Source organism: Oncorhynchus kisutch, linkage group LG20 (genome assembly GCF_002021735.2).
Source record: "Oncorhynchus kisutch isolate 150728-3 linkage group LG20, Okis_V2, whole genome shotgun sequence".
In the NCBI taxonomy this organism is placed as follows: Eukaryota; Metazoa; Chordata; class Actinopteri; order Salmoniformes; family Salmonidae; genus Oncorhynchus; species Oncorhynchus kisutch.
The window spans coordinates 25,650,977-25,662,142 of NC_034193.2; the positions used below are offsets into that span (position 1 = coordinate 25,650,977).

At 39.2% G+C, this 11,166-nt stretch overlaps 1 protein-coding gene across 9 annotated transcripts in view; it reads left to right on the forward strand.

The window, feature by feature from the left end:
- Window positions 1-9,245, forward strand: part of coasy (CoA synthase) — a 35,968-nt gene extending 26,723 nt beyond the window's left edge. For 7 of the 9 annotated variants that reach the window (XM_031799719.1, XM_031799721.1, XM_031799720.1 and 4 more), the window contains 4 exons: window positions 3,569-3,653; window positions 3,909-4,006; window positions 4,384-4,530; window positions 6,156-9,245. In XM_031799719.1, coding sequence (XP_031655579.1) covers window positions 3,569-3,653; window positions 3,909-4,006; window positions 4,384-4,530; window positions 6,156-6,227 — 402 coding nt within the window. In that variant the 3' untranslated portion in view covers window positions 6,228-9,245. Of the gene's footprint in view, window positions 1-3,260; window positions 3,295-3,568; window positions 3,654-3,908; window positions 4,007-4,383; window positions 4,531-6,155 lie in introns of those variants that run through there. The other 2 variants (XR_004204528.1, XR_004204529.1) reach the window with 1 other exon arrangement.
- The last annotated feature ends 1,921 nt before the right edge of the window (window positions 9,246-11,166 follow it).

Here is an 11,166-nt window from a genome sequence, read left to right on the forward strand (position 1 = left end):
GACTGACTACCTCATCTCGGTAAGGTCCCTCAGTCAAGCAGTGAATTTCAAACACTGATTCAACCACAAATACCAGGGAGGGTTTCCAATACCTCGCAAAGAAGGGCACCAATTGGTAGATGGGTAAAAAAATAAAAATTATATCCCTTTTAAGCATGGTGAAGTTATTAATTACACTTTGGATGTAGTATCAATACATGCTGCCACTACAAAGATACAGGTGTCCTTCCAAACTCAGTTGCCGGAGGAGAAACTGCTCAGGGATTTCACCATGACATTGGCGACTTTAAAACAGTTAGTTTAATGGCTATGATAAGAGAAAATTGAGGATGGATCAACTACATTCTAGTTAGGACACAATACTAACCTAAATGACCAAGTTAAAAGAAGGAAGTCTGTACAGAATACAAATATTCCAAAACATGCATCCTGTTTGAAATAAGGCACTAAAGTAAAACTGTAAAAAATGTTGCAAAGAAATGAACTGGGGCAAATCCAACACATAACTGAATACCATATTTTCAAGCTTGGTGGTGGCTGCATCGTGTTATGTGTATGCTTGTCATCGGCAAGAACTAGGGAGTTTTTTTAATTATTAAAAATAAATGGAATAGGCCTCCTGAGTGGCGCAGGGGTCTAAGGCAGTGCCAGTGCTAGCTGTGCCACTAGAGATTCTGGGTCCGAGTCCAGGCCCTGTCGCAGCTGGCCGCGACCCGGGAGACACATTTGGGCCAGCGTCGTCAGGGGAGGGTTTGGCCGGCAGGCATGTCCTTGTCCCATCGCGCACTAGTGACTCTTGTGGCGGGCCGGGCGCAGTACATGCTGACGCGGTCGCCAGGTGCACAGTGTTTCCTCCGACACATTGGTGCGGCTGGCTTCCCGGGTTAAGTGGGCATTGTGTCAAGAAGCAGTATGGCTTGGTTGGGTTGTGTTTCGGAGGAAGCACGGCTCTCGACCTTCGCCTCTTCCGAGTCCGTACAGGAGTTGCAGCGTTGAGACAAGACTGTAACTACCAATTCGATACCACAAAATTGAGGAGAAAACTGGGTAAAGGAAAAAAAAAAAGAAAGAAATGGAATAAAGCTAAGCACAGGCAAAATTCTAGAGGAAAACCTGGTTGTCTGCTTTCCAACGGACACTGGAAAACAAATTCACCTTTCAGCAGGACAATAACCTAAAACACAAGGTCAAATATACACTGGAGTTGTTTACCAAGATGATATTGAATGATCCTGAGTGGCCTAGATAGTTTTGAATTAAATGGCAACACTTGAAAATGGCTGTCTAGTTATGATCAACAACCAACTTGACAGAGCTTGTAGAATTTAAAAGAATAATGTGCAAATATTGTCCCTAAATACATTTCTCAACCAATGAAAGTTGTCCATGTCCAACTGCTAGCCATCTAGGTGTCTTTATTGAAAGAATAATAACAAATGGTACTACAATAATGTAGTTAGCCATTGGGAGTACCCTGCTGCAGACGAGATTGTCACTTAACTGATGTTACCTTGCTAAAATATTTGTACAAGGTAAAGTAGCTAGCTATTGTCACTCTTCGTGTTTGTTGTTATTTCCACGCACGAACCCTAGTGTCTGTTCTAGCTAGTTTACAGCAACCTACCTTGCTAGTTTTTCCCAGTTTTTTTGTCAGCTAGGGATATACTTCAATGATAGCTATGGTTTGTGTATGTTATGGTAGTCGTTTCAAATTGTAGTCTGCTAACTACTCCGGGGTGTACGTCGTTAGCCAAGTAAAACTCAACTCCACATCAACGCGGAGTTGACCTGTACTTGTTGGCTATCCGGGGTGTTGCAAATGTTGTGATTTATCATAGCTAACGTTAGGCCAGACAATTGATTCAGTTTAACGGATTTTTCCCCAGAAATGTGAGGCGAGCGAGGGAGGGAATAAAAAAATAATCATTAGGTGGATAAGGAATAACAGTACCACATTGTCCTAGGCTATATGGACATTAACAATTGCCAAAATATTCAATTTGACTGATTTTCAGATTTATCATTAATACAGAAATTAACGTTAATGAACATTATTCACATAGAATATTGCATTCTATTTATTATACATCCTATCATATTCAAAAATTATTGAAAGGTTATGAATGTATTATCAGTTTATTAATCTACTTAATTGTATAGCCTAACAAATTCAAGAATGATTAACAATAAATAATTGTAATCAAATTAAAACATTGATGTATAATAATGAGTTCATTACCTGAATGTGTCTCTATAGCCTAGGCGTTAACAAAATATTCATACAAATATGATTAGGCCTCTCATAGACTAGAGGCCTTGTAGAAAGAGGGTCAATCAAGTTAGGTCTGCCAAATTAATTTAGCATTGGAAAAAAATACATAAATCCAGTCATAGAGTGTAACCTTTAATCATAAAAAAAGAAGTTTAACATGCACAATTAGAAGCATCAATCTATATTGAGCAAGCGTGACTAAGTTCGAACACAGTAACTTTGCATCTTGGTTTCATCAGACCATAGAATCTTGTTTCACATGGTCTGAGAGTCTTTAGATGTCTTTTGGCAAACTCCAAGCCGGCTGTCACGTGCCTTTTACTAAGGAGTCGCTTCCGTCTGGCCACTCTACCATAAAGGCCTGATTGATGGAGTGCTGTAGAGTTGGTTGTCCTTCTGGAAGGTTCTCCCATCTTAACAGAGGTACACTGGAGCTCTGTCAGAGTGACCATCGGGTTCTTGTTAATCCCCCCCCAAACTTCTTCCATTTAAGAATGATGAGGCCACTGTGTTCTTGGGGACCATCAATGCTGGAGAAATATTTTGGTAGCCTTCCCCAGTACCCTCTACTAACAATTGCTTTGACCTCGAGGCTTGGTTTTTGCTCTGACATGCACTTTCAACTGTGGGACTTTATATAGACCGATGTGTGCCTTTCCAAATCATGTCCAATCAGTAGAATTTACCACAGGTGGACTCCAACCAAGTTGTAGAAACATCTCAATGATCAATGCACCTGAGCTCAATTTGGGAGTCTCATAGCAAATGATCTGAATACTTGTGTAAAGGTATTTCTGTGTTTTATGGTTAATAAATTAGCAAACGTTAATATAAACCTATTTTCACTTTAACATTATGGGGTATTGTGTGTAGATTGATTTGTATTTAACTTATTTTAGAATTAGGCTGTAATGTAACAAAATGTTGAAAAAGTCAAGAGGTCTGAATACTTTTCAAATGCACTGTATTTGATCCATTTTGAATTCAGGCTGCAACACACAACATATGGAAGAAGTCAAGGGGTATGCATACTTTCTAAAGGCACTTTGTGGGCTTCTTTCCCAAAACATTATCGGGCCTGAAAATGTGTTGTCAGTTTAGCTCTGTGACTTAATGGCATCGGCTTCTGTTAATCATTATATCAATTGATATCCTCAAACTATGCTTGTATGCTTTTAAGATATGTTATTCTGTACTTGTTTTTTCTTAACATTTTTCTTGTATGCACATTAAGATTACACTTGTGTAATGAAAGCGCTTTACAAATGTAATAAATTAGTATTACTATTGTTGCAGGAGAGGTTGAAAGCCCTCACCGACATTGTGTGGCCGGAGATAGCTCTACTCGTCAAGGAAAGGATCCAACAGGCCCGAGAGGAAGGTATGTTGCTGATTGATACTTGTTAAAGTTGTGTGTGTATATATGTATGTATATTTGTGTGTGTCGGTGTTTGTGTGCTTTCACCTGTGTGTACAGACGGTGGGCTTGTGTTCCCCTGTAGCTCAGTTGGTAGAGCATGGCGCTTGCAACGCCAGAAGAGTGGGATCTGAACATAAAATGTATATACGCATGACTGTAAGTCGCTTTGAATAAAAGTGTCTTCGAAATGGCATGTAATTCTATTATTCCCCCTAGGTAAACAGGTGTGTGTGGTGGACGCGGCTGTGCTGCTGGAGGCCGGCTGGACGGACATCGTGCACGAGGTCTGGGTCGCCGTCATTCCCGAGGAAGAGGTATCCCACATCTGTGCTTTGAACGTCTGAGAATAACCTCATAGATAACTGCGCAATGGGCACTCTTTCATTTTGATGCATTACACAACCTGGAATTTAGGCATAGGGTTTATCTTAACTCCTCAACACAACTTTGTCCTCAATGTCAAAGTGACAACATACCAGAACATTTTGAATTGAAAATAATAAACAAAATGGTACTTAAACAGTGGTAGTTCAATTACATGATCATTTTACATTTAAGTCATTTAGCAGATGCTCTTATCACAGTAACTGTGAGTAAGACCCTTGCATAACATCTAATGCTAAAAGACACAACACTGATACAGACACTTTTTATTTATTTATTATCCACCCCAACACTCCTACCCCCCCAGGCGGTGTCTCGGATCACGGTGAGGGACGGTGTCAGCCAAGAGGATGCTGTGCGCCGGCTGCAGAGCCAGTGGCCCAACACGCAGCAGGTGGAGCAGGCCAACGTGGTGCTCTGCACTCTGTGGGAGCCCGAGATCACCCAGAAACAGGTAAGAGAGGGAGACCAGGTTCTTGTTCATTAGGAACCAAAGGAAGAAAACAAGGAGGGACTGGTCCATTTTCCAATTGCAAAACATTTTGTTACGGTATTCCCTAATGAACATGACCCAGGGCGAAGCCAGACACACTGACGGGGGAAAATGGCTTGATAAAGCACATTTGAAAAGTCCTGAAACCTTTACCATCCACACATAAAGGCTTCTTGCATTTTTATAGGAACAATAATTTTTATGTATCTTAAGCTGCGTCCAGATTCTCCACCCTTCTTCTAAAGTGGGCATGCCACTTGCACACTTCCAATCATGGATTAAAAAGTATTGGATTGGTGTAAACATTGGCTGGAGAGAGTTTCCACTAAAGCTTACCGTATGCTTAACAGTCAAAACAGTTTGAATTATGACAAAATTCTATGACTTTTTGGTGTTCGACAGTTTTTATTTTCTTACAGCTGTTCAAATGTATTTCTTGAGGCAAGCCCAAGTTCGATACCCTACATCCCTTCGTCGGTGAGTGGTCGACAGTAGGGTTTCTTCAATTAAGTGTTAACTAGTCATCTGTAGTTGAATGACAACTTTCATGCACATTTTGTCACCTTAAAAATACTGCACTTAGATGTAAAATTGCGGCTAAGACCTCAGTAAAAAAAATGATGACAGTGTTCTTGATTTATCTTTACATTGATTCTGGCTATTTTGAGGAAGTGTTACTGTATGTTGTTGCTACGGTGTCTCAAGGGGAAAAAAAAAAAATTCCGCTCTCAAATGTATTTTTAAGGCAGTATGCGAGGCACTGATGATCGCTTCGCGTATCCGAGTTCTGCTAGGAGAACCTAGTATGCGGACGCCTTTCGGGGGTGACTACTCGGACAAAACGAGTATTGTAACGGATGTATTTTTTGGGGGTTATTTTCCATGATTGGGAAAAACATGGATTTAAAAAAATATCTAACAAGCGGAGGGAGGGTAGGAAAAAATATGAAAGGCTGACGCACGTTCTCAGGGGTTAAAGTTCTCCTTCAATGATTTTGTGTTTTACATTATTGAAAAAGATTGGAATTGGTCAAACTTGCAGTTTAATGTACAAAATGATCCTCTTTCCTTAAAAGCATGATGGTCATGACATTTTTACATGGTAGGTTAACTTGGCCCTGCAGACAATCGATCTGAGATCGAGATGGGACGTTTTTAGTATTTTTTTTAATTATTTTTTGCTTTAACCCCTGCGTTCTGACAGCAAACGCATCTATCCGCTGCTCCTGATCTGCAGCTTCCTTGGTTTATATGAAAATGCAGAGAGACGATTAGGTATTGCCAACCTCTATTTAGGCGTTTCAAAGCAGTTTTTCCAATTACGAGTATTATCCCTGTGAATTTACGGCTACAAATAAGAGTATGGCAAGTTCGGCACATCTCTAGTTTCCACCATTGTTAAATCCATGACAGGAAGTGTGGAAGTGAACACTTTGGGGGAAAAATGAAGAATCTGGACACAGGTTACACATTAACGTTTAACAACCAAGTATTTTCATTATGGCTTTCAGGGAGGATATAGATACCAGTCAATGCATTGTATAAACAAACCCTTTCTCACGTCTTCCTCTGCATTTAAATCCCAGGTACGGAAGGCCTGGGATCTTCTTCAGAAGCGGATCCAACAGAGTCGGGAAGGAGCCAAGCCACCGTCCTGAGTCAGACCTCCGCGCGCGCACACATACACACCACAACAACAACAGTGAACTGCACACATACCGACTGTATGCCCTGCAAGGGACGAGGGTGGCTCCAAAACTGCCAGGGTGCAATCATGTTAGGGACGTGTCTCCCTTAAAAAGAGCACCACAGCGGTTGCTTTGGTGTGCCTGCAAAAGACACTGGAGCCATACTTGTGAACATTAGAAACAGTTTAAATTTAAACAGTTTCTCCGTCTCAATGAGCATCAGCCAATTAAAATGAATAGAACGCTACATTGTAGCGGGTTCCATCAGATAACCTGGCACACGTTAGCCCTATGCTAACCTCACCAGGTGACAGTGATTATTTCCTGGAACAAAATCCCTCATCAGCCTATCAAAGATATTTAGACTTTATTTCCACCAACCAATAGACATGTTGGTTGTTTAGCAACAAAACCGACAAGTACGCAATTATGGGGCAAAACTTAGATTGTTGACAACATGTAAACAAATTTTGTCTCCAATATTTATTGAAGACATTAATACATTTGCCCAACTTTGATCCATATTAGCATAGACGTTACATCAGTCAACACCTCAAAACAAGACATTGTATCAAGAACAAGATAAAAACTAGATGAAATGAGCCACCTACAATTCCCCACATGGCAGCTTCTTGTCATTGTTGCTAGATATCTGGCCATCCAGAATCACAACAACACCGACTTCTGCCCCATTGAAGTGTGTGCGTTGTTTTCGTGACGTTGGAAGATAACCCGTCTTTGGCATTTCTTAAAATAGGTCAACCCAGGTCACTAAAGGGATATTTTAAACCTACAAATTTAAGGTTTACTTTTGTTTCCGTTGGTCTGTAACAATTGTGTGTGCCAATATTGCAGTGATGCATCCTTGACTAGGCTACTAGTACTAACGTTAGACAAAATGTTCACGTTTTCAAATATGACAAAATCCCAAATTTGGCCTGTCCATTTCACACACATTCATGTGCTTTCACAACAGTAAAGATGTAGGAGGATTATACAACATGTACGTTTATATTCATATATCGTTTTTTTTAAAGTAAAGTAAAGACGCTATATTTGGTGGTGTGATCCTCTAAGGCTGTAAGGTATGAAGGCCATGAGTTCGAATCCCCCTCAGGGCAAGGTTTTTATTCAAGGAAAAAAACGCTGCGCTGTTGGGCCTCGAGTCAAATAATGCATATGTGACAAAGTACATTTATAAAATATAACCAATAGGTTAGCTTTTCAAACTGCGTGCCCGGGGACTGGGAGTGTAGGCTACCTGTGATTTCGTTATCTGATAACTTTTTCAAATTTTGTGTATATTCACTGCAGTATTAAGCCTAGCATTGAGCTAATGAATTATGGCCTAATATGCATACACTTTTATAACTTAGGCTACACATTTCAAGACGGTCTGTGTTCGTGGTTTTGTTGCGCAATTATGCACCTGGCATCTTTGCTGCCTCGGCTATTCGTCTTAAATCGTGTGGATTTCCAGGTAAAGCCAAATTACAATTGCTTGTTGGACACTTGTTTTGACTTTATATTATTTAATAATAGCCTATTGGAGGAGAGATGCTCTCTTGCTTAATGAATAAATAAATATATATATAAAGAAATCTCACTACTTTAAGTCGCTCTGCATAAGCGCGTCTGCTAAAATGTAAATGTAAAATAGGCTACAGCTTTAAGAACTGGCGGGGAGTTGGAAAGGCGAGAGAGACATTTGTGTCAGAAGAAGCCCATATTATCTTAGCACCAATACATCCTGACAAAATACAACTTATGAGTGGCTTGCTAATGTACTCCTTTTCTGGACCTCCTAAACTGTCTAGAATATACCCATAACTGTTCCAAATGGTTGCATAATCAGGCCTAGGTCGTATGCAGTTATTTCGGCTAAAACAAAACAGGACATTTGAGCGGTTATTAAAATTTTATCTATAGACCACCGGTTACTCACTTGATAACAATAATACATTCCTTATTGCTTTGTGTTGTAGAATCGTTAGGGGAGCTTTGAGCAACGAGGCAAGCAATGACATGCTGTAAAAGATATGCAGGCTAAACGGTGTTTGCTGTTGAATTGGTACATTTTTAAATATGCGTTTTTATATTTTTCTATGTATGTACAATTTAAGTATTATTTGCGGTTGTCGCTATGACAACAAACACACTCTGAAAGCACTGAAGTGTCTTATGACCTTATTAATATGTCTACCGTGTGCAGTAGGATGTGTTGATCAGACGATTGACAGGTGTGCTGTAGAACGAATAACAATGAACCTTTCCTCTAGTGTGGATGCTTGCTAACGTGAGTTTGAGTCCGGACTCGCGATACATCTTGAAAATAACAACTTTGCCGCAATACTGTCATCTGTGGGATGATAACGAGAGACTTTGTTAAGGACGCTCTCATGGAGAAGTATTTGTTCAGGTCCATCTAGGTCAACATTTGCAATTGGCTGATGCAGAACTTGTTCCAGGAAATAATCACTGTCATCTGGTGTACCAGGTTATCTGATGCGACCAGCTACAATGTAATGTTCTGTCATCTAGGATTTTCTGTTTCTAATGTTCGTAAGTATGGCCCCAGTGTGTCTGTCTGGTTGGCTTTTCACACACTCGTTTAGAAATAGTTGTTTCTTTGTCATTTGGGTGGATATAGTGGGAGACGAAACATGGCCAGAGAATTAGGACTCGATTTCAATCCGTATCGCAGAAGATCTGCGGTGTAACGCAATTTAAATTTAAAGATTATTTCCGATTGTGCCGACATATGCAGCATTTACTGTGAATGCAGTCTCTGCGAACGCAGGAAAAAACATTGCCTTACAATTTAAAATGCGCTATACCGCAGATCTTCCGTGATATGGATTGAATCGAGCTCTTAATGTTACTACTTAGTGAATAAGTTTGAAGATTTGCTGTTTTAATGAACAAATAAAAGTCCCTCGTGACCTGGTTTTATATGGATGTTTAAATGGATCATCGGACATCAGACAATCCTAGGTATAATATACTCTAAAGACCAAACTACTGTAAATACAAATATTTCAGACACGAGAATGCATAAATCGAGTCAAATAGCGGTGGGCATTTTGACTACGGTTTCTTTTGTAGGGCTTAGTGTCAATCAAGTATTTGTTAATATAGCTTTAAGTAAAAAATAAATAAAATTGTTGAGTATAGTGAAAAATACCGTTTGGGATGTTTATAAGGAATTGTGGAATAAAAATGTAGCACAAATTTTGTGCTGTTTCTAGATTGAGAAAAGATAGATTAAACATGACAGGACAAACAGATCTGGGACCAGTTTAGGAGAGCGTAGATACAGTGCCTTCAAAGTATTCATACCCCTCCACTTATTCCTGATCTTGTGTTAGCTGGTTGAGAGAATGCCTAGAGTGTGCAAAGCTGTCATCAAGGCAAAGTGTTGCTACTTTGAAGAATATCAAATGTAAAAAATATCTTGATTTGTTTAACACACATGGAATCATGTAGAACCCAAAAAATTGTAATTTCATAGTTGTGATGTCTTCACTATTATTTTAAAATGTAGAAAATATTAAAAAATTAAAATCTCTTGAATGAGTATGTGTCCAAACTTTTGACTATTACTGTAAGTATTCACACCCCTGAGTCAATACATGTTAGAATCACCTTTGGCATAGATTACAGCTGAGTTTTTCTGGGTAAGTCTCTAAGCACTTTTCACACCTGGATTGTCCAACATTTCCCCATTTTATTATTTTCAAAATTCTTCAAGCTCTGTCAAATTGGTTGTTGATCATTGCTAGACAACCATTTATGTCTTGCCACAGATTTTCAAGCAGATATAAGTCAAAACTGTAATTCGGCCACTTGGGAACATTCACTTTCTTTTTGGTAAGCCACTCCAGTATAGATTTGGCCATAAGTTTTAGATTATTACTGCTGAAAGGTGAATTCATCTCCCAGTGTATGGTGGAAAGCAGACTGAACCAGGTTTTGCTCTAGGATTTTGCCTGCTTAGCCCCATTCAGTTTCTTTTTTTTATCCTGAAAAACTCCCCAGTTTTAAATTATTACAAGCATACCCATAACATAATGCAGCCAACACAATGCTTGAAAATGGTACTCGTATGTTGGGAAAATCCAATACTACTGAACACTTTGTATTCAGGACAAAAGTGAATTGCATACCACATTTTTTTTGTTGCAGTATTACTTTAGTAACTTGTTGCATGTTTTTGAATATTTTTTATTCTGTACATGCTTCCTTTTTCACTGTCAATTAGATTAGTATTTTGGAGTAACTATGTTTTTGATCCATCCTCAGTTTTCTATCTTCTCGCAGCCCTTATTTTGTAACTGTTTTAAAGTCACTATTGGCCTCATGGTGAAATCCCTGAGTGGTTTCCTTCCTTTCCGGTAACTTAGTTAGGAAGGACACCTGTATCTTTGTCGTGACTGGGTACTATAAATATTAAACTTTCATGAAATCACAAGTGCAATACATCAAAATAAAGCTTAACTTATTGTTATTCCAGCCGCTGTGTCAGATTTCAAAAAGGCTTTACGGCAAAAGTAAACCATGTGATTATCTGAGGACAGCGCCCAGCACACAAATGCATAACAAATCATTTTCAACCAGGGAGTTGCAACATGAAAGTCAGAAATAGTGATATAATATATGCCTTACCTTTGAAGATCTTCTTCTGTTGGCACTCCAAAAGGTCCCAGATACATTACAAATGGTCCTTTTTGTTCGATAAATTCCTTCTTTATATCCGTAAAAATTCAGTTTACCAATACTTATCCAAACAAGTCAATCAACCCTTTAGGTACCCAAATACGCAAATAAACGATAACATTTAACATGGAGAATCGTTATTGTCTTTAACGGAAAAAAATACAAAAGAACGCGCTCTCATTCATGTGCTTGG